Below are 24053 nucleotides of genomic sequence, written 5' to 3'. Positions count from 1 at the left end.
GCAGACACCCCAGAAAAGCCATCTACCCCCAAAAAGGAAACATCCCCTCTACCAGACGACAAAGCCATATCACCTTACAAAGAAGAAGAAAGTGACAAAGAACTATCTCCTTTAAAAGAACTTAAAAAAGAAAACGAACTATCCCCTTTAAAAGAATTCAAAAAGGATAACAAACTATCTCCTTTAAAAGAACTTAAAAAGGATATGATGAATGATTTATCCCCGTTGAAGGAATTGAAAAAGGAGATGATGAATAATAATAAGGAGGAGATTCCGGAGGGCAAGGATAGTGTTATGGGTGATGATGTGTTGAGTGATTTGGAAAGTGAGGGCACTCAGCCTGAGGAGGTAAGGATATTTATTTATTTATTTATAATTCTTTATTGAACAAAATATGAGAAAACAATAGTATGCAAAAAGAAGTAGAAATACAAAAGCATAATTTGCCCAAAAGGCGACCTTATTGCTAAACAGCAATCTCTACCAGGATATTGTATTTTATAGTGAAGTCCCATCCCTAGTGGGGTAAGGCGCAGATGCATTATACATCTGTTTCACTGATCGATTTTCTTTAGGGACAAGTAGGTGATCAGCCTTCTGTGTCCTGCCAGACCGAGACATTTTTTTTCTTCGTCTCCAACGGGAATCGACCCAGGACCCCTCGGTGTTACGCTCTCGCGTCAACCACTGTACCAAGGAGGCGGTCGATTACTGTATTTTATGCATAGAAATAAATAAAAAAAAAATGTTTTAAAATTTTGTCAAACAAGTAGTAGTAGTAAATAACTGTATCTAAAGTAATCATATAATAATAATAATAGTTTAAAAAAACTAAAAAACACGCTTTTTATAGAAACCGAACTAAAAAATGGAATAGTTTTATCAAATTAGTGTATTGTCATCGGTCCTCAATAAATCTACAAAGTTTGAACGAAATCTGGCCGTTTAAAGTGGGTCAAAATCGCGCCCAAAGAAGTCGGTTACAAACATACAAACATACAGGTGAAGCTAATATAAAGCGTGTAAAAAAAGAAAGACAGTTAACTTGTTCCACTGTTTGTAAATAGAAGACTACTGGACGTAGTTTGAGATTTCTTTCACAAGAAGTTAAATTATTTCTGAGTTGCTATATAATATTATATTTGTTGTTTTTATTGTTGCTTTATCCCATTGACGTACTATAAAAAACTACGCTACAAACGCCTTTTGAAAAAATGACATTGTAAAATATTCATAGAAATAACACCTTATTTCGTTGCAGTTATGGTTCAAAGTCGATCACTTATTAGTAAACTCTGAAATTATTCATACGTGTTATTTATAAATGTAGCTGTTTATTGATCATCAATAGTAAAATGATATCAAAATGAACAAAAAAAACTGTTATTAACTATTTTTGGTACAGCTTCCTTTCATATAGATACTTTAATTTTGACCCTCAAAATTAAAACCAACATATTTAATTTACTTATCCAGGATGAAGACAAAAACCTGTCCTCCGAGGAATTATCCCGAAAACTGGAGAAACTTCTGCGCCAATCGGAACAGCAGCAATTACAGTTGGCGGCCGCGTCTCATTCGTTAAGAGCGTCTTGTTATGGACAGGATAGGTAATTTATTTAATATATACTAATATTATAATGCTGAAGAGTTTGTTTGTTTGTTTGAACGCGCTAATCTGAAGAACTACTGGTCCGATTTGAAAAATTCTTTCGATGTAAGATAGCCCATATATCGAGGAAGGCTTAGGCTATATATCATCACGCTAAGAGGAACAGGAGCGCAGCCATTTTGTCTGTGAAATCATAAGCTTAAACGATAGCTCACGTGCTGGTGGCAAAGTACACCCATAACAAGCAACCCGCCCAGGGTTGCTTGTTATGGGTGTACACATAGAGTTTTAAGAATTCATCTATTAGAATTTATAATTATTTTTTTACGTACTCAGCGTATGCAAAACTATATTAAGCTCCTTTGAGCTAAGTATACCAACAGTGGGACACCCTGTATATTGATGTGTATGTAGGACTGGTAATTTTAATTTCGCTAACAAATGGGGTAGTTTAAATAATTTAATGTAGAAATTTAATTTAATTTATAAGAAATGTGTTAGTTTTTGGACTTTTGTATAAATAAAATGCAGAGTTTATATATATATATATCTATTATTAACATTTAGCTACGGTAAGATTATCAATGAAATTTGTGTTTTTTATTTATTGTGTTTTTTATTTAAATCATAGCATCCATTTGAATGAAACTTTGAACGAAACTTTTAAGAAATTAAGTTCAAAAATCAGTGCATTATATTTCAAACATGTTGCTGGGGTCAGTAAAGTCTATCCTTATACTAAAATCATCTTATAATTCGAAAATGTAACCAAGAGATTTCAGGTAGATAGTAGTGATATTATTTAAGTGACTTTCAATTTTATCCTACGGTAATTTCTTTAAATATTACCGAAACTATCGTTACCTAGTTATTAAATTAATTTTTATATATAAATGTAGAAATAATTCATATTCCCTAGATATTGGCGTCGCTATTGGTGGCTCGGCAGTTGCGGCGGTGTGTTCGTAGAAGGCATGGAATCGGCTCAACCGGAAATAATGTCATATCACGAGAGACTAGCGAGGGATAAGTGCAAACCGGAAATGGAGGTTGATACTGGTAAATATTACTTATTAATTAAAATTTTAACAGCTTACAATATGATTTGATATAATTATGTTTAGAATACGCCACTCAGTGGACCAATTATTATTATTAAATATTACATAGTAAGTATGTAATTAGAAAAAGGCTGAAAAAGAATTGTAAACATAAATTAAAAAATATTGACTTGAAACTGATCTAATAAAAACAGGATATTATAATTAGGGCCGATTTTTCAATCCTTGGTTAAAATTTATCCGTCCAATAAAGTATTACACGAACATTTTTAAATGTCACCTGTAATCTGTCATATAAGGACAATTAGAATACATTTTTGAAATGGTAGTTCAATACGTTATTCAATGAATAAGTTTTAACCAACGATTGAAAAATCAGCCCTTAGTTTGATAATTGAAAGGGCAATGTAAATTAATTTCTAAAACAGTAAATTTATTCAATTTTATTCTGTTGAACAAAAATGCCAATGAAATATTATAAGATGAATTTGTCAAGGAAACAAGAAAATTCAAATTCTGTACGAAGTAATGAAAACAACAAGAAATTAATACAATTTTCTCTTATAATATCATCTTTACCTGTACATATTATTATATATGACGACGCGGTTGGCGCAGTGGTAAAGTAACTGCCTACTGAGTCGACGGTCCCGGGTTCGATCCCCGGTCAGGGCAAATATTTGTGTGATGAATTCAATTATTTGTTCTTGGGTCTGGGTGTTATCTATATATGTATTTATAAAATATTATATTTATCGGCGCCTAGTACCCACAACACAAGCCTTAATTGAGCTTACTGTGGGACTAGGTCGATTTGTGTAATAATGTCCTATAATATTTATATATTTTATTTATTTATATTCACAGAAGTAGAGAAAGAGAAGATCAAAAAAGAAGATCCACAAGAAACAGAAGTAGACGCAGAAGCCGAAGCTCTAGAACTAAAGAGTATTAAAACAGAACTCAATCTAAGTGATAAGACGCAGATAATCAAGTATGAACCTAACAAGATTGTTTGTAAGGTCGAAGGTGAGGAAGTGATATGTTGTTTTTGATAATTTTGTGGAAAAAGATAAGGGAAATATTAATTAAGTTGTATTTAAAGTTTGGGAACGTATATTTCTATTTATTTAAAACCACATAACATTTTTTTTGTATGAATAAAAATATGCACTAATTTACAAAAGTATTATCTAGTTATGTCTGTGTTGCCTGGTACAAATTGCTTATAAGTGATAAGGCATCAATGCATTATTATCTCAAGTTTTTTGTGCAATAAATTTGTTTTCATTCATGATTAATTTTTCTTAAACAAATCCTCGTTCCCTAAACTCAAACTCAAACATTTATTTATTCAATTAGACTTTTAGAAGTACTTTCGAATCGTCATTACATATTTTTAACATTTACCTAATATAATAATTCTATAAATTAATAATTTTGTATTCCAGGCTCAATAAAAATGGAAGAAAAGTACATTCAACATAAGAGTCACGAAGAGGAAGACATGTTAGATATAGAAGACTCAATTCCCACCGCTTTCCTCGTTCAGAAACCGTCGCACAAGCCAATGTTCGCCGCACAAGCTGAACCCATAGACAAACCGCAGGAAATCGTCAAACTAGAGAACCCCGCCAAAACAGAGACCATAGACAAAACGGAACCGGAAGACACCAAAGACAATCTAGTTAACAATCTAGAGGAGTTACGCAAAATGGCGGAAGCGGTGTCCTCACAATTGGACGCCGCGAAAAAAGCGGAAAGCGAAGTCAAAGATGAGAAAGAAGACACGAAAGAAGATGAAATAGACGCTCATGCGCATCTCTACTCAAAAATACTAGACGGAAAATGGTTTTCCATACTGCGACACGAAAATTCCTTCCTCTCAAATATAAATGAAGAAAAACAGGACATACCCAAATACTGTGATAACGAACATACATGTGCCGAAGTGTTGATGTGTCAAGGTCACAAATGGGACGTATCGAATAATCTACATCTATTGAACGACCCGAGTCTGTTCACGTTGAACAGTATGGTGACTAGTGTTCAAGTGCCGTGCAATAGTGTGTACAGTGACTCCAGTTTGACAATGTCCGGGTTAGATCAGGAAATGATGGACGCCAGTTTGAATGATACGGTGCGACAAACGGAGTGTAAGGAACAGGTAATTATTTAATTCAGGTATTTATTAACGACTAGCTGTGCTCCGCGGTTTCACCCGTATTGCTCCACTCCTGTTGGCTTTAGCGTGATGATTATATATCAATAGCCTTCCTCGATAAATGGGCTTTCTAACACCGAAATAATTCAAATCGGACCGGTAGTTCCTGAGATTAGCGCGTTCAAACAAACTCTAGATGGATACAATTGTAAAAGTTCATAATAATTATGTAGATCACTACATAATATAAAACAAAGTCGATTTCTCTGTCCCTATGTCCCTATGTATGTTTAAATCTTTAAAACTACGCAACGGATTTTGATGATGATTTTGATATTGAAACATAGATTGAAAAAACTATAAATTGTCAAAAATACTATTAACGAATAAAATAATAATAACTTACAATTAATAATAAATTAATTATCCACAGGAGAACGACCTAGAAAAAGAGCTCCAAGCGGATTCAGCCAAAGCAGACATGTCCCTACAAAAGGCCAAAGCCTCAGGACTAAGTTCCCTCGGTTTACTAAACTTTAATGCTCTCTCTACTTATGTGACTTGTGACTCGCCACCGCCTATACAGATGTCGCCTGAGGAATTGGACCAGTTGGAACGATGCAAGGTATAAACAGACAAACATACACTCATAAACACGCGCAGGAAAAGCGTACGCCGTACAGCGTACGTACGCACATACACATAAATGCGTACAAACGCACGCAAACATGTACGCACGCATACACAAATGCGTACACGCGCAAACTAACTCGTACACATGTACACAAATACGTACGCACATACACACAAATCCGTACACACGGACAGAATAACACAGATATATAGATAAAAATACTAAAAAGGTTAAAAAAGTTTATATAAAAAAGGGACAATAATTATGCAAATAACCCCACCAGTCATAAGAGATCAAAACATATAGACATAAAATATCATTTTTCAAGGGAAAAGGTTGAACAAAATGTAATAAAATAAAATTACATTCCCACAGGTTTGCAGCTAGCAGGTGGGCTCACAAAGCCATTACCTGTCGTGGCCTTTCAAACAATGAAATCCAAATTAGGATTAAAATGAATCATAATTTATTGTGAAAATTATTGTGTTTGATTGGTACATTTATGAATATTATATAGTCTGATTAGGTTTTTCTGGGTTTTTCCTAATCCTTGCAACAAATGTTGGACTATTATTATGTATTCCCAGTGTATACTTGTAAACTGTATTGTACTGTGGTAAATGTTTAAAATATGTAATGACGATTCGAAAGTGCTTCTAAAAGAAGTCTAATTGAACAAATAAATGTTTGAGTTTGACATTCACATAATTCGATTAATAATAAATAAATAAATAAATATTTCAGGACAATTTTCACACACGGCACGATCTGATCCCATACTAAGCTTTCGCTTGTGTTATGGAAACCAGATGGCTGATAAACATACATATATAATTTTTAAATAAATAATTATATAGATAATTAACACCCAGACACAGAGCAAACTTCTATGTTCATCACAATTAACTATAATATTCATATTGTATATAAACTAAATCTATTATGTATTATATCACAGGTACACGGTCTACCCAAGAAGCTTGGAGGAACGGCTGTGCCATTAGAAGAAAGGTAATTTAAATAATAATAAAACTTACTTTTCAACCGATTTGAAAAAGAGAAGGTAGTTCTCAATTCGATTTTTTTTACCTCTGAATTTTCGAGATAAACCGATCTTGACGATTTCTTGCCTTTTTATAAAAAATTTGTCCAGTACTATTTCAAGGCACTTTTTAGTTTATTTTTTAATAATTACATATATGTAAAGTATATTATTTAAGAAAATTAATATATTGCTCTATATATAAGCTCTTTGAAAAAACAAAGTTATCCATCCAAATAGTTGCATCAAAATCGCTACAGCACTTCCCACTTGCAGACACGGCTGGTGGCGTATAACGGACTCGGAACAAATGAAATCACTTCTAGATTCGTTACATCCGCGAGGTGTGAGAGAGAGGGAACTACATGCGTCGCTTGTGCAACATTTACCAACTGTTAATAATAAGGTATTTTGTTTTTTTTTATGTAACTAGCTTAATAAATACATAGCTTTCCTGCGGTTTCAGTTTCCGCTTTGTCTAAAAACTTAATAAATTATGTAATATATTACCTTCCTCTTGAATCACTGTATCTATTAACCGTATCAAAATCTGTTGCGTATTTTTAAAGATTTAAGAATACATAGGGATAGAGAAAGCGACTTTGTTTTATAATATGTATATAGAGATATACACCTACGTATGATAAAAAATCACGTTTCAAAATTGCCCGAAGCAAAACTCTGCCTACGTGTCTATTAGGCAGAGTTATTACTTTTCAATTCGAACGGTATTTATTTTTTTCGATAGATAGTTGTTCATATTACGTCTATCTTACCCCATTTTACAGTAATATTTTCTTGTTTCGATTATCTAGTTGTTTCTAACGTCTACGATTCTACCCCATCTTTTATATTTCGCTTGTGTCTAGAGGTTTTTATTACGTCTATATAACGACCATTAAGTGATAAATAATTGCTTCTTGCTTTTATTTTTGTATATTTTAGTATCTAAGACTGTTAAGTTGTTTTAAACAGTAAAATAAATAAATAAATGCCCCATTTTACTTTATTTCAGCTATATATAGACAAGGGAGACCCCACACGAACGCAGCTCACAGCGAGCCCTTGTGAGGGCGAGTTCCCTTTACCCGATGAGCCCGGGGCACATTGTGTAGAGACGGCACATAGAGTGGACCTGCGGGTGTTGGCTATGGTGAGTGTGTGTGTGTGATATATTTCTATTATAGATTAATATATTTAGATCCCTTTGGACTAGATTAGCTAAGAACAGGGATGAGTGGAAGAAATTGGAGGAGGCTTTTACCGCAAAAAGCGGTCCTTTTTATATTTTACTAATACTTAATTTAATATTTAAAAAATAGAATTGTTATAGAGAAATAAGAATAATGTTAATACTAACCACACAAACAACAAATAAAATTTGTAATTAGATATAAGTAAAGGAATGAATAAAGACTTTATTTATTTTTTATATTTGGATCCATAGATTAATATACTTGGAGAGGACTGACCGGTTGGTTTGGTTGGTAGTGGCCCTGCCTTCAAAACCAGAGGTCGTGGGTTCGATTCCCACCCGGGGCAAATATTTGTGTGATGAACATAGATGTTTGCTCTGTGTCTGGGTGTTAATCTTATATATAAAAATGAATCGCAAAATGTGTTGGTAAGCGCATAACTCGAGAACGGCTGAACCGATTTCGATAATTCTTTTTTTATTATATTCCTTGAAGTACGAGGATGGTTTTTATGTAGAGAAAACGTAAACATGTACCACGGGCGAAGCCGGGGCGGACCGCTAGTTATCTATATAAGTATTTAAGCGAAAGCTTAGTATGGGATCAGATTGTGCCGTGTGTGAAAATTGTTTTGAAATATTTATTTATTTATTAAATATATTGATATTGTCTACAATACCTGAATATTATAACAATTCTATACTATGCAAGTATTACTTTAGCCAAAAATTTGATGAAATTAAAAAAATAAATAATCATCCAGGTGGAAGCCCTAGAAGAGCGTGTGCTAGCGGCGTCCATGCAAGTGAAGGGCTGGCGGGGCGCAGGCCCCGGGGGCGGGTCCCCCGTGCAGAGGGCGCGGGCTACACTGGCGCAGTTGGAGGCCCACGTGGAGCGCCGGTATCTGAAGCCCCCGCTCGTGCAAAGGTACGGGAGGTAGGTGGGGGTGGGGTGCATATATTATATTGTGTGTTTTAGTTGTTTTTAGTTAGATTTGATATATTTATATATGTAGTCGTCAGGCTCCGAGATTAATTTAAAAGAACACGAAAGTCTCCACAAAATCACTTGGTATTACAATTATGACCATTAATAAAAATAAATCTTAATCTTAATACTATTATAAAGGCGAAAGTTTGTTTGGATGTATGGATGTATGGATGTATGGATGTATGGATGTTTGTTACTCTTTCACGTAAAAACTACTGAACCGATTACAATGAAATTTAGCACACATATAAAGGGTAACTTGGATTAACACATAGGATAGGTTCTATCCCGGAAATCCCACGGGAACGGGAACTATGCGGGTTTTCCTTTGAAAACGCGGGCGAAGCCGCGGGCGGAAATCTAGTATCCTATTAATTTTATAAATGTGAAAGTTTGTATGGATGTTTGTTACTCTTTCACACAAAAACTACTGAACCGATTACAATGAATTTTAGCACACATATAGAGGGTAACTTGGATTAACACATAGGATAGGTTATATCCCAGAAATCCCACGGGAACGGGAACTATGCGGGTTTATCTTTGAAAATGCGGGCGAAGCCGCGGGCGGAAAGCTAGTGACAAATAAGTTATAGTAAGCTCGTGAGAGATGTGCACTGGGCAACGGTCGACGAACGAATGACCCGAGTCGTGCGCGCGCGCTGATTTAGATTGGTTTGACGTTCGTTATTTTTTTAAAGCCTCGACGGTGGCGCCGTCATATATAATATATTATGTTTAAAACTTACATATATGTAATTTTTATTTAAAAAAGCCAAAACGCCCAATTTAATTTATTATCCCTTTTCCGGTGAAAAAATATAATCTCCCATTTCTTTACAATCAAAACCAAAAAGTAATAAACCATAGATAATCATCGATTTACACACAATATATTCATAGATTCTTAATAGAAAATACAGACTAAAACTAAACTATTTATGAAACATTTCTTATTCTTTTTTTACTACAAACTTTTTATTTTAATTAAAATAAATTATCTTGTTCCCACATAAGTATATTAACAATTAAAATACAAATTTTATAGTTAAATGTTATGGTAAGTTTGTAAGGACATAATATGCGTATAAATAACGCTTTAAGCGTGTTAGTGTTTATGGTGTTCTATAGTTAGATAGAGGCAGATAGAGTTAATTCAATTCTTTTAAAGATGAAGGTAAAGTTCATATAACGATGGATCAATTAGTTAATTGTCAAACAATAAGAAAAGTTATAAATTGTTACTGCTCAAAACTGTGTGAAAGTTTTTTATGTATCATTTGTTGGAATATTACACAATACTATTATTTGAACATTTCTCACGTAATAATAATTAAATTAATAATTTTCTTTCAGCACAAACGACGCAAATCTGGGCGCCATGTTGCAAGGCGAACACGGTTCATCTGCGACATCGCCTAATAATTCTGATGCAAGTGAAACTAAAGGTAATAATAGTATTTTATAAACCTAATCTATAGTAAGAAGTAAATATTTTGTTATTTGGAATATCACGATTATTTAATAGTTCAGAATTTTTTATTCAAAACCAAATAAATATGTATACAGAAAATATAATTCCTTCTCTTTAGTTATTTAGGATTAAAAAAAAATAAGTCTGTCTGTCTGATTTCTAAATAACTTGTCCTGAATTCGTAATTGAACTTAAGAGCACTAAGATATAAATTTTGATAATTTTTAATAGAAAAAAATGGCTGGTACAATATTGATGAAATTGTTCTTACATAATTTTCAAATTAGATTCAAATAAATAAATATTATTCAAACAGAAACAAAAGGCATAGCCCGCGGTTTGTCAACTTGGCGCGACGCGGTATCAAGGTGCAATACGGCTGCGCAAATTGCGATGCTGTTGAACGCACTGGAAACTCATATCGCGTGGGACAAGAGTATTATGAAAGCTGTAAGTATTTGTTTTTATTATTTTATTAGAATGGAAATTTTAATTAAAAATTCTTAGGCATTTTTAAATCTAATTAGTTGGAAATTTTTATTGTATTGTGCCAAGAATAAATAATTAAATACATAAAACTTAATAATCTTGATATTTTCATTGCAAATTCTTCTTAAGAAAAGTCAGATAAGTTAAAATGATTAGTGTAACAAGGAATATTTTTTTCATTTTTTAATTAATTGTTTTACTTAATATATGAATAAATCATGTTAAAAATCCGTTTAAATTTAATTTCTAGTCAATCAGCATATTAAACAATATACAGCATACTACACACACGATGAAACATTTATAAACTCATACTAACTCTGTCGCAACATTATTATTTCATTTTTGTTATCTGTACTCTTTTTTAATTTTATCGTTTACTTAACGTTATTTGCATTATGTTTCTTATTTGCACCAGCATTTAGTTTTAACCTTGCTTTATTTTTTATGAGAATTAACCTTTAAAAATAACAATTAAAATTTATAATTTGAATTTCTTTTTCATTTCTGCCATTTTAATTTCTAACCTATCTTTCTTATTGAAATCATTTAAAAACCTCTTAATTCTGCATTATCCTAACCCTTTTCTTAATTTAATTTAATTTCTTGCGATTCTGGCATCTTTGAGTCTTGGCAAAGAAGTTTCACTTTAACACGCTCTTTTTTCATATAAATCACCATTTCTTTTTCCGCTTTATTCTTTAATTTTAATTTAATTTCCTTTGCTTCATACAAATACTAACCACACATTAACAACAGGCGAGCCAACGACGGGCTAGTAAGCGCAAATTGGCTATTTTACAGAACTGTCAATTCTGCCTGTCCGGTGATAATGAAGATCAACTTCTACTGTGCGATGGCTGTGATAAGGGTTATCACACTTATTGCTTCAAGCCACGGATGGATAAAATACCGGAGGGCGATTGGTATGTATCATTTTAATATATATGTCTCGTGTCACAATGTTTGTCCTCAATGGACTCCTAAACCACTTAGGGCCGATTTTTCAATGCTTGGATAAAACTTATTCGTCGAATAATGATAAAACTACCATTTTAAAAACGTATTCTAATTGCCCGTATTTGACAGTTTACGTGACATTTTAATATTATCGTGTAAGGCGCGGGACATATACAAGCGGCGCGCTTCGGGCGCGCTGCCGGATTATCTTTATTTCTGACATTGTAGATACATGGGATTACCTGCAGGATACCTGCAGGATTATCTTTATTTCTGACATTGTAGATACATGGGAACTTTCATTATGCTCTTCTTCATTTTTACTTTCCCTACTGCCATCACCTGTGTAAATCATTTCATCGATTAATTCAATTCACTTTTAAAAACAAAACGAAGGGTATGTAATAGCAGCTCTATATAATTCCACACAGAGAGAACACGTGCAGTCACCACCAATATTTAAAGACGACTGACGGATTTTTGAGTTTTTTGACTGACAGGCTACCGTCTCCTACCACCCGATTTGTTTTTGATTGTGTATGACCGTGAATTGTCCTCTATTTGGATGCGATGGGGGAAGCGCGCCTGCGGTACGCCCGCGGTACGCCCGCGGCGCAACCGTGGCGTGCCGCCTCGTCGCCTGTCCAAAATTCTTTCATACAAAATGTATAAGAAGGACGTGGTGCTAAACACATTCAAGAGGTGCGCTTATGGCACGCCCGCGCCCGCGCCGCTTGTGTTTGACCCGCGCCTAATACCACAGTGTAATACTTTATTGGGCGGATAAGTTTTATCCAAGCATTGAAAAATCAGCTCTTAACCGATTATAATAAAATTCGCACACCATGTGCAGTTCGATCCAACTTGAGAGATAGGATAGTTTAAAGTTTAAACATGTAGGTACCACGGGCGAAGCCGGGGCGGATCGTTAGTTAATATATAATTTTTTGTGTATGTTTTGGTGAATAAAAGATGGAGGTAGTGGAAAGTTGCCATGTTTGGAGAGCATCTTGCAAATGCTTAATGCATTAAATAGTAAATAGTAATATATTAAATATTACTATTTACTGTGTATATAATTACATAAATAAATATTTCAGGACAATTTTCATACACGGCACAATCTGATCCCATACTAAGCTTTCGCTTGTGTTATGGAAACCAGATGGCTGAATAACATACATTACAATTTTTAAATAAATACTTATATAGATAATTAACACCCAGACACAGAGTAAACATCTATGTTCATCACACAAATGTTTGCCCCGGGTGGAAATCGAACCCACGACCTCTGGCTTGGAAGGCAGGGCCACTACCAACCAAGCCAACCGGTTAGTCAATTGGTGAATAATTTATCATAATAAGTGATCCGTGCACACTTTGTTGGACGTTAAACAGTATATTTTATCGATTTACCTTCATTATTAATATAGTGTTCATTATTAATATATGTAAAATAGCTTTAAGTATGTAAACTACCTGTGTCAAAACTTTTATTGTGGATTGGAAATAAACGGGCTTTTTATTTTATTTATTTATTTATTAATATAGTTCTCCACAAAATGGGGGGTGAACTGCTAGTCTTACAAATATTATAAATACGAAAGATTGTGAGGATGGATGTTTGTTACTCTTTTACCAAAAAACTACTGGACGGATTTTTATGAAACTTTACAGAAATGTAAGTTATACTTTAGATTAAAACGTCATGTGCTATAGAAATACTTGACATTGCCCGCTAGTTCGTCCGCGGGTGAAACCGTGCGACATAGCTAGTTTTCTTTACATTAATACAATACAATCTGTGTTGTTATTTTTTCTTATAACGTCATTCTTATTGAAGTGAAACTTCTTTATCGGGGTTGGAAAAAAATTAAGTGTAACATTTTTTCGTTACGCGCGCGCCATCTTTTTAAAGTGAAACTTTTATTACATCGTCTCAAACTGTTTGGTCTGTGTAGCGCATGTCGCGTGTATCGCGGCTGCCGAGTAGGTATACCTACTCGGCAGCCGACCGTCACGCGACATGCGCTACACAAAGCAGTGTTCGGAACCGTTCGAACAGTTTCACTTTTACCGTGGTTTCATAAAACCACACAACATTTTTCTTATCCCTACCACGCGTGATTCGACGTATTTCTATAAAGTTGCATATTGTAAATTATTTTTTGAAAAATAAGGTCATAAAGGTCTTTTTTTTGGAATAACGCCATTGTTATTTACAGGTATTGCTGGGAATGCGTAAACAAAGCCCGTGGAGAGCGTGTATGCATTGTGTGTGGGGCCGGCAGTGGGGGGGGGAGGCTGTTGCCTTGTGCCCTGTGCTCTAGGGCTTACCACGCGGACTGTTTGTATCCGCCGCTGTTGAAGGTGCGTATATACAGACAGACAGACACACTCTGTGAGATTAGATACATGAGAGTCACATTTACATGCATATACGAGTCGACATACGTAGTTAGTTTATTTATAAGTTTATAAGTCACGTACTAACATTAATGGATGTAATCTAATTGTTTAAAATAAATAAATAAATAAAAAGGTCCAAAAATATCAGCAGAAATTACAGTTTCTGTGACACTTCAGTAATGAACATTAAAGTAAATAACAGTAGAAACTTGCCGATTATATGTGTATACGATAATTTTTAATCTGTTAGGTGAATAGGCTTTGCACACACGCCGTACATTTAGATATATGTACATATCGTTGCTACCCTTATTTATTGAACTAACCCAATTATAACATAATTCTATTGACATTTTTACACATTTTTAATAAATCATCTTATTTCTAGAACCCCCGCGGCAAATGGTACTGTGCAGCTTGTATATCCCGAGCGCCCGCAAAGAAACCGCGAAAACCGGCCAAGCGTGATCCGCGACATCGAGAACCGTCACACACCGATATAGAGCCTATGGTGCCTAGGTAATAATTAGTTTTGGTAATGTTTCAATGGATACCCCCTTAGGGGGAGTCCATTAATTACGTGAGACGTTTTTATGAGAATTTTCGAAATAAGAATTAAGTGAGATTCGACTCGGCTTGAATGCCTCACCTAATTAATGGATGCCCCCTAAGGAGATCCGCGACATAGAGAAGCTTCACACATAGATATAAAGCCTATGGTGCGTAGGTAATATTTATAAATGTGGAAAAACACATAATTATGACTGTTTAACTTATTCTAAAGCGGATCTATGAAAATTTCTTATTTACAAACCCTTGAATTGTTGATGCTGATCAGAAGAACAGTGGAAAATATATGATACATTATTTATATATAAATGCTATACATTTTTAAACATACCTATTTGGCTATTAAGTTACGAATATCTTCATAATTCATTCACTAATATAATCTTGATGTTTATTCTTAAATTATACATTCTCTATATTTTAATTTCACGCCATTAGGAATCTTACCGTAACATTTATTTTTTATTTATTTATTTTTTATTTATAGTAGTTTCTTAGTTCGTTTTATATTTTTCTTTTATCGTTTCAATCCGAACCAATCCAGACGAAGAGACTAACAAATAATAAATAATAAATCACAGCCCAGCATCCCACGCTTCAACCTCAACTACAGCGGAAGAATGCGTTCCAACAGTTACAGAACGAGATGAAACACATCCAAGCGAACATGAGAACGGACATGCTGGTAAGGATTAGTTACATATATTGTTTAAGATTTTGGTCATTTGCCTATTTAAATGTTGGTTGTTGTTGAATGAAAAGGCAATTTAAGAATATATGTGTATAATATATATATATATATATATGGGCGGATGGCCATAATCATCAGAATCACCCATATCTTCAGTAAATTATAATGTTGGTGGAAACAAATGAATCATCAATGTTACAAACAAATGTTATGTAATCGTACAAATCTATGCACTAGTAATTAGGGAATCACTTGATCAATCGCTTTTAATTAGTTTCGATACAACCATACACAAGATTACTCGGAACAATAGCGATTCGTCGCAAACGTGGTGCTCTAGCCGTTCTTCGTTTGTAACCAAGCAACGTCTGCAGCCGACCATCGACGCGACGCTCCGCTAGATCGACAGTTGTCAAATCTCGTTCCGATTTAATTCTCATCAGCCAGTAATACTTCTACCAGCCAGTAATACTCCTACATATATAAATGATTTTACATGATTATTGAAGTGAAACTTCTTTATTGGGGTTGGACAAAAATTTAGTGTAACATTTTTGCGTTACGCCGTACGCGTGACATTTTTGCGTTACGCCGTACGCGTGAAATTTTTGCGTTACGCCATACTCGTGACATTTTTAAGGTCATAAAGAAGTTTCACTTCTTACGTGTGTACTCTAGTACACGCATACATTTTTTTTTGAGGCGTGATTACATTTGGTTGGTTGGTTAGCGACTGGCTCTGTATACCATATTAGGATTCGCAGATCGGTTCCGAATCCTAATATGGTTAGAGATTGTCTAATCTAAAAATGAACGCCCCTCCACTAAACTTAATTGTTTCAATGTGTGAGGACCACAGACATAGATAGACTACGCAAGTACCGCGATCTGTATGAAAACCAAGCGTGTCATATTTTTTGTACTGACCTTGACGCGTTATGACGTCACGAGCGCTTTTTAGTGATGGTAATTTCATTTTACGCTTAATCGATTAGGACGCCACTCGCGCGGCGATTCTAGTATCGTCCTATCCCATCGAAGTAAATCGAAAGAAATCAGATCAAACTAGATCTATGTCTAGGTAGGTCTTAGATCATTAAGTAATGGATAACACTCGCAGGCGTTTCCCCTTTTGCCGAGGTATAAGATTATTTTCATCGAAAAATCTTATCCTTTCATAAAAACTACTTGCGTAATCGATTACAAGCACTCTGCGTATTCGTAAAACGTCGAACGGACGTCTGCGAGTGCTCCGCTAAAAATGCCGTTTTGTACTGTCAAGTCTTGCAGAAGCAATTCAAACATGTCGAATATTAAAAAAGATGGAATAACCTTTCATTTGTGTATATTTTTTTATTTTTTTAACGTACATTTCTAATAAAATGCAATTTCTAATAATCGTCGATGTATCGTTTAGCGATATGATCAAGAAAAATAATCGAGTCATGTTTACTCGATCATTGATGCGGCCCCACGAGACTATCATGGAAAGAAAATATACAAATTTAATCTTTATGACCTAAGTGATAAAGTTGAATTTAGAACGCGATATTGAACCCCACTCCACATGACTATCTTGGAATGAAATACAAATTTAATCTTTATTATCTTAATGATAGAGTTGAATTTAAAAACTCGTCGCTTAAAAGGTCGTAAATTTTTACGACTTTCGTGACACAAATTATTTTTGTGAATGTGTGATTATGTTTCATTGTGTTTCATCAGTGTGAGTTACCCTCCCCGCACCAAAATCAGCAGAAAGTTTAGTTAGAACATTTGCCAGCGTACTCCATCCATTACTTAATGATCTAAGAGGTAGGTAGTCAAATAAATGAATCGTAATCGATTACTAAATCGATTCAAGACAGAAAAATGATAATTACCATAGACAGAGGAATGATAAAACAAAGTTATAAACCTTTTAATATTCTAACAAGTAAACTAATGTGTTATAGCTTTTTCTTACATATGCCCATTGTGTTACCATGTACTACGTACTAGAGAGGCCATCGAAAGAAAGTAATGAAACTGTCAATCAATCAATCTTTATGTCCCGTTGCATCGATCCATTTTTCTTTTATGTTCGGGTTACTTGGAAAACTGAAAAAACAGACATAGTCTAAGCAATAAGGAGTTTTCTTAAAAAACTCCCAAGATGACACTTTAACTAATGGCGTCCATGTCATAATATTTATTTTTAGTACCTTTGTATTAAAATACTTAAAAGTTCTAGGTCAAGTCGTATTAAATGACAAAAAAAATCTATGCCTTTTTTTCTGAAAAATTGCTCCTTCAAATTATCATTTTTCTGTTCGATTATAAAATCGATTAGAATCGAGAACTGTTGCATCAAATGAACATCACTAACCACAAAATTGGACAGAAAAATGAGAACAGAAAAATGAGAAGACGCTATTCATTGCTTGTTATCATACGACGCGATCTTTACCGTGCCAAGTAAAAGCCGCAATGTATTCCGAATCATTCCGTATGGTTTGGTATCCATGTTTGTCACGATCGTTTTCCACAGATATTCTTTATTTGATTTTAAAATAAATAGTGCATATTCTGATTAGAAAATTACTTACCGGTGGAAGGAAACATCTCCGATAACTCGGCCACTCACAGCTGTGGAGTTTCTACAGTTTATAACGGCGCAATTCGGCATTTTACTTTATTCAGCTTCACGTCTTTCCTTGGCGAACTGCAAGCGCGGACTGAGTGTAGGCCAGCGTCAAGTAAGGTTCATAAACTTAGTTTGGACACGGGAAGTACATACACTCGCTTAGTCTATCTTGATACATGTCTGTGGTGAGGACAAATAATTATTGAACCACTTTATATGTGTGCGCGCGGCGATTCTACTGCAAACTTTGACTCTCGCGCACTGATTTGTCAACTAATCGGGCGATCAGTTCAGGTGCCTAGCATTGTATGGCGGGGAGAGCGCGCTATGTACGGAATGACACGTCCGTTCTGTCGTGCATCGCGTCATTTATGCACTAGTTGGTCAACTGGTCCTGTCGTTCGGGCATGGACGGGACTGGAGGACTGAACGACCAATGAGGCAGACCAATTTGTGTGTATTGCGTCTATACACGTACTTTGAATGTGAGCGTAAACACAGTGGAGGGGCGTTCATTTTTAGATGAGACAATCTCTACACAAATATTGCTGACATAGGTATAGGTACAATATATTGGTAGGCACAGTCATAAAACAGGATTTATGTAGAATTTGACATTTTTGGTGTTACGGCATTCAAATCGATCGCTTAGTGAAAGTTTTGAATTATCATCCTATCAATTGATAATTGAATCTCCTTTAAAAAATTTATGACCAAATCTCTCTTTGGCCTTGATAAATCAAAATTTTCACGTTAATGAAAAAAAAAATTTACTTTAAAAAATTTATATATTTATTTCCTTTTAAAAATTTACTCTTATTTTCAGTGACAGAAATAACAGACGAAGGTCCGCCAGAAAAGCGACGAGCATTACAATTCGTAGCTGGAAACGGCGCGTTACCTCATGACGATACAGATCATGTTGATGGTAAGTTACCTTCTAGCATGTTCTAGATTGTTCTACAACGTTCTAGAATGTTCTACCACCTTCTAGAACGTTCTACCACCTTCTAGAACGTTCTACCACCTTCTAGAACGTTCTACCACCTTCTAGAACGTTCTACCACCTTCTAGAACGTTCTAACACCTTCTAGAATGTTCTATCACCTTCTAGAACGTTCTTCCACACAACAAGCGCATCAATCATGAATTTTCTTTTTAGTACAATCGTTTTGATATTTCAAAATAAAAAGTTATTCAGGCTATCTTTCAATTGAAAGTTTAAAATTAAAGGTTAATACAATATATTAATGTTATGTGTGGATTCAATCTAGATAAAATATTTTAATTTTTTATTATTTAAAAACGCATTATAAAATAAATAATTGTTATTATTCAGGTGAAGATCATGAAGCAGAAAATGTGCCATTACTGTCGCGATCCAAAAAGGAAAAAAACTCAACCAAGAAACAAAATAACAAGGAACTGCAGTTTTGCAAGTATGTCTTATTTCAATGATTGACCAAAATATGAATTTAAATGAAATTAATTATTCTCTGAGACCTTTTTTATTGGCTGATTTATTATATGTATTGATTACAAGAAAGAGTAAACAAATAGTAAATTAATTATAGATACATAATCAAATACGAATTAGAATTGCCCGTTTGCAATATTAAATAAAACTGAGCACACGTGTCAGGAGTGAAACTTTTTTGGCAAGATTTGATGTTACATATGTACATAATTTATAAAATTAAATTGTAAAACTGACATGATTAAAAAGAGCAACTATGGAGTTTCTTGTCGATTCTTCCTTCCTTCCTTCTCCGTAGATACTGCTTTCCGAATCGGTGGTAAATTTTAAAAATATGTACCTATGACGTTTCAAAAGTGCTTCTAGAAGAAGTCTAATTGAATAAATAAATGTTTGAGTTTGACAAAATATTGTCGAAAAAATTTCCTTGCCTTCCTCCATAAATGGGCTATCTAACACCGAAATAATTTTTCAAATTAGACCAGTAGTTTCTAAGATTAGCACGTTCAAACAAACAAACTCTTCAGCTTTATAATATTAGTATAGATAATAATTGCTCTAACTTGTAGTAAATAGTAAAAATAATACTAATTCTTTATCCAGGAGTCTCCTCTGTGAAATGGAATGCCACGAGCACGCTTGGCCGTTTCTCATTCCGGTGAATACGAAACAATTCCCCCAATACAAGAAAGTTATTAAAAATCCTATGGATTTGTCCACTATAAAACGGAAATTGCAGGAGGCTGGGTAAGTTTTTATAAATAAGGTTAGAAAGTTAAAAACTGCTAATATAACTGTTAAAAACTGTTAATAAAAGAGATTTAATATAAAAATGATATTTACGAACAGGCGTATGAGAGGTTGTATGTAATACATTTACATATTTGTATGTAACTGTAATATTTCACTTTACTGAACTTTTTTTGAATAAATAAAATAAAGGCCAGCTGTTGCTGATAAAGTTATTCAAACCCACATCGTTATTGTACTTTTGGCATTTAAACTGACAGATAACCAAACAGAAAAGCTGTTAAATATTGGCGTAAAGCTAGTCAAGTTAAGTATAATAACTTTGACATTTTAACTGTTATCAATGGTCCGCGAAACATCATTCCTAAGGGAATTTCTAATTTTTTGACCACGCGAAGTTGCTGGCGGAAAGCTAGTATTATCACAAATTCACAACGTTATTTGAATAATAACATATTCTGTTTTTCTCTCCACAGATTTGTCATAACTTTGACATCACAAAATAAAACATAAGTTTAAACTATTATTTATTCGTCCACAGATACAAAAGCAAGGACGAGTTCGCAGCGGACGTTCGGCTGATATTCAGTAATTGCGAAGTGTTCAACGAAGACGACAGTCCCGTCGGTAGAGCGGGTCACGCTATGAGACATTTCTTTGAAACACGCTGGACGCAGATCTGAAGCGATTTGTTGGGCGATTTGTTGCAAGATTTGTGGGGAAGTGATACTAGTTGGACGATTTGTTGCAAGAATTGTGGGGCAATTTTTGTGATTGTTGTATTTCTGATTGATCGATGTCGAAATAGTTGTGCAACCGGTTGTTTGATTGGTTTTTGAATATTATTAATATTGTATTGAAAACTGTCTGATATAAAGAAATTTGATTGGATAATAGATATTTATAATATTGAGAGTTATGGTTTTTGTTCTTTTTTTATTTTTTTTTATTCATTTGAGGAATCAATGGTATTTCCATTCTTATATGACTTTAAGCAACTAGTTGTGCGATTTATTGACTAACTATATTGGAGAGATGAGCGACTTTATATTTTTCAAGTTATTTTATGGGATTTTTTATTTATTTTGTCACGTCAAGATAGTATAGTGATTTGTGAGAGTTGAAAAATTGTTTTATTTTTATGCGTAAATCGTTCCTTTCATTGAATATTCAAAGATAAATGAGTCTGATTTATTCAATTAAAAAGAAAAAAAAATATATTTTTAATATACCTAAATACAGTTGTAATCTACAACTGGTTGCACAACTAATCCAATATTTGAAATAGTCGACCAACTTGTTGAGAGATTTGTTGGTCGACTTTTTGTTTAATAATTTGATTATAACAACTTACTGTAATGACTCGTCAATATTATACGAATCAGTGATTATTAAAATGTAAAATATTGGTATCTCAAATGTTAAACAAATAAATGTTGTTATATTAAGATATTGATAAAATGTGACAATTAAAATAAATACTGAAGTCAGATTAACTCAAAAATTCCTAAAGCCGGCTACTCACGTATCTGCAGCAGGGACAATATTGGAATTGCACACTTAATTGGCTCCTTAATTGTGATGTGTATAGGCAAACAGGGGCAATTTAGACAACAACTGAAATTGCTCCGCCCGAGATTGTTTCAATATTGCCCCTGCTGCAGTTACGTGAGTAGTCGGCTTAAAACAGAAAAAGTCCGTCAAATAATTTGTCAATTTCGTGTAAAATTGATTACTTATTATCCATGTTGAATTAATAAATATTCAGTAATAAATGTAATTTTCTAATTTTGAAGCATATATTACATATTATGTTCTGAATTATTTACGCCATCCGGCCATACTGCATTCAGCATCGAACTTAGATATACTTAATTTATATTTTTATTTAGTTAACAAATTAATTTTAAATGGCAATTAAATTCAATAACAATTTTATTGTTCATTAAAAAAAATAATAGTCTATGGTGAACTATTTTTAATCTACATTCCAAATGTGACATTTGATTTTATTGCAAAAAAATAATTTAGAACATGGACGCGACAAAACGAATCTCAATATAAAATTAATTACATATAAAATGTAATTAAATCCACGCACACTACGATTGTTATTGTATCTAAATGTAGCTGGTGTACATAGCGTAGAGTAAGTTAAAAAAGTATTAGTTTGAGATATATTTTTAAGCATAGATAATATAGAACGTTAATTGACATTCGAATTATTATTTTTTTTTTAATTTTGCAACAGCAACGAAGCAGTATTCGAATACTCGCGTTCTAAATTTGAATTTCTGGCCAGTTTGTAAATTTCATTAAAAAAAATAAAATTAAAAAGAAAAAGAAGCTGTCATTGAAATGCGCGCCAAAACGAAGGGTTTTTTGTGTATTTTCATAAAGGAATGTTTTATTTGTATAATTTTTAAGTGCAAATAATTATAAAATATAATGTTTAGATTAAATGGAGCCTGTACGCAGTGCGATAGATTATTGGCTCTGATAGAAAACTATGAAATAGACTACATATTTGATACTTTTTAAAACGTTAAGTTTCCTATAGATGATTCTATGATAGTTTCTAAATACGCTCTTATATCTTACATATTAAAATGACTTCTTATGTGTTTTTTATTTTAATAAATAGCTAATTATGTGTAGTCTATTTCATGTTATTTCCAATTTTTAGAATTTGATGTAAAATTTGAATAATATGGTGTACAGGAAAAATTGGTTGTAGCGTAGAGGATTTCGATAGATTTGAAATGGTTATACATCCATTTGTAATATTTAATGTTTATTTTTTTAGTCTCGAATATTTTACCTATTTGTAAAATGAATGAGAATCTTTTGGTTTATCGTTTTGATTTTGTTTAGATTGTAACGAAAAAATTGTTTATGCTTTTAGACGTTAGTCGTAAAATTCATTATTTGTAAAATTTTCGAATATGCGAGTCATTTTCTTTGTACACGTAAGTTTTATTTATTTTGTGATTCCAAATTATTAGTACTTATTTACGAAATTCGCCACTTGCAGGACATTATCGATTGATTGGTTTACGAAAAAAAATATTCCTGCATGTCATAAGGGAACACTGTATAATAGATTAATTTTTAGTTATACGTCATTCCTACGGCACAAATGTGTTGAAATAGTATTTTAAAGTATTAATTATTGTCTACTTAATACGCAGCTTTTTTATTATACTCTGTGGTTGACAGATACAAAATAGCCTCGATAAATTATTGATAATCTGTAGTCAAGTAGCCTTTGCCAATATATGTTTTTTTAATACTGCCAGTAAAAATGCAAAACATATTTTGGTGTATCGTCCGGCGGGCGTTCGTGATGAATAGTTTATATGTTGTGTGAATCGGTTGATTTTAACTATAAATGGATATATAAATTATATATACGAATAAAATAAATAATTTTTGAAGCACTCTCTTGTTGTTTGTTTTATACCTCACCTTGGTCTTAACCTATACTTAGACATATAAGATTAGACAGAAACTAACATTTCATTTTCACTACACTTTTATACACGTTAAGGCTGCTTTTCCATCAATAATGTGCGAGAAAAGTGTATGTAAATAACCAATAGTATCGTTTCAAACTCTAAACCCATCAAATTTCAAACCGAAAGAAACAAACACATTCCTCCCTATACATCGCACATTATTAGTGGAAAAGCACCATTAGAAAAGCATAATGTAGTTCAAAGAACACTCACGAAAAACCAGAACTAGCTTTAGAAAGTACCATTTCCACATACATTAAAATATATTAAAGAATACTTATCGATTTCACCACATTTGACTAAGTATCATAGTTAATTTTTCTGAAAACTTCAAAATTTTATTTTCGCATAGGTTTTGAAAATTAGTTTCATGCATCAGTATCAACA

The 24053-nt window shown here is 33.4% G+C and overlaps 1 protein-coding gene across 1 annotated transcript in view; it reads left to right on the top strand.

Moving 5' to 3' along the window:
• The window catches only part of LOC149476336 (uncharacterized), a 91005-nt gene extending 67414 nt beyond the window's left edge, over positions 1 to 23591 (top strand). The window contains exons 34-53 of the mRNA XM_089712397.1: positions 5 to 348; positions 1477 to 1610; positions 2532 to 2671; positions 3541 to 3702; positions 4125 to 4840; positions 5271 to 5462; positions 6430 to 6482; positions 6790 to 6919; positions 7529 to 7666; positions 8473 to 8636; positions 10056 to 10147; positions 10490 to 10623; positions 11467 to 11588; positions 13851 to 13995; positions 14423 to 14553; positions 15186 to 15289; positions 18748 to 18849; positions 19261 to 19360; positions 20002 to 20145; positions 20690 to 23591. Of these exons, the coding sequence (XP_089568523.1) occupies positions 5 to 348; positions 1477 to 1610; positions 2532 to 2671; positions 3541 to 3702; positions 4125 to 4840; positions 5271 to 5462; positions 6430 to 6482; positions 6790 to 6919; positions 7529 to 7666; positions 8473 to 8636; positions 10056 to 10147; positions 10490 to 10623; positions 11467 to 11588; positions 13851 to 13995; positions 14423 to 14553; positions 15186 to 15289; positions 18748 to 18849; positions 19261 to 19360; positions 20002 to 20145; positions 20690 to 20831 (3389 nt within the window). The 3' untranslated portion in view covers positions 20832 to 23591. The remainder of the gene's footprint in view (positions 1 to 4; positions 349 to 1476; positions 1611 to 2531; positions 2672 to 3540; positions 3703 to 4124; positions 4841 to 5270; positions 5463 to 6429; positions 6483 to 6789; positions 6920 to 7528; positions 7667 to 8472; positions 8637 to 10055; positions 10148 to 10489; positions 10624 to 11466; positions 11589 to 13850; positions 13996 to 14422; positions 14554 to 15185; positions 15290 to 18747; positions 18850 to 19260; positions 19361 to 20001; positions 20146 to 20689) is intronic.
• The last annotated feature ends 462 nt before the right edge of the window (positions 23592 to 24053 follow it).

The sequence above is a fragment of the Colias philodice genome, chromosome 28 (assembly GCF_061535455.1).
Source record: "Colias philodice isolate Cphi_HAF_F1 chromosome 28, ilColPhil1 Martin Lab GWU primary, whole genome shotgun sequence".
NCBI lineage: Eukaryota > Metazoa > Arthropoda > Insecta > Lepidoptera > Pieridae > Colias > Colias philodice.
This window is presented reverse-complemented; position numbering and strand designations above follow the sequence as displayed.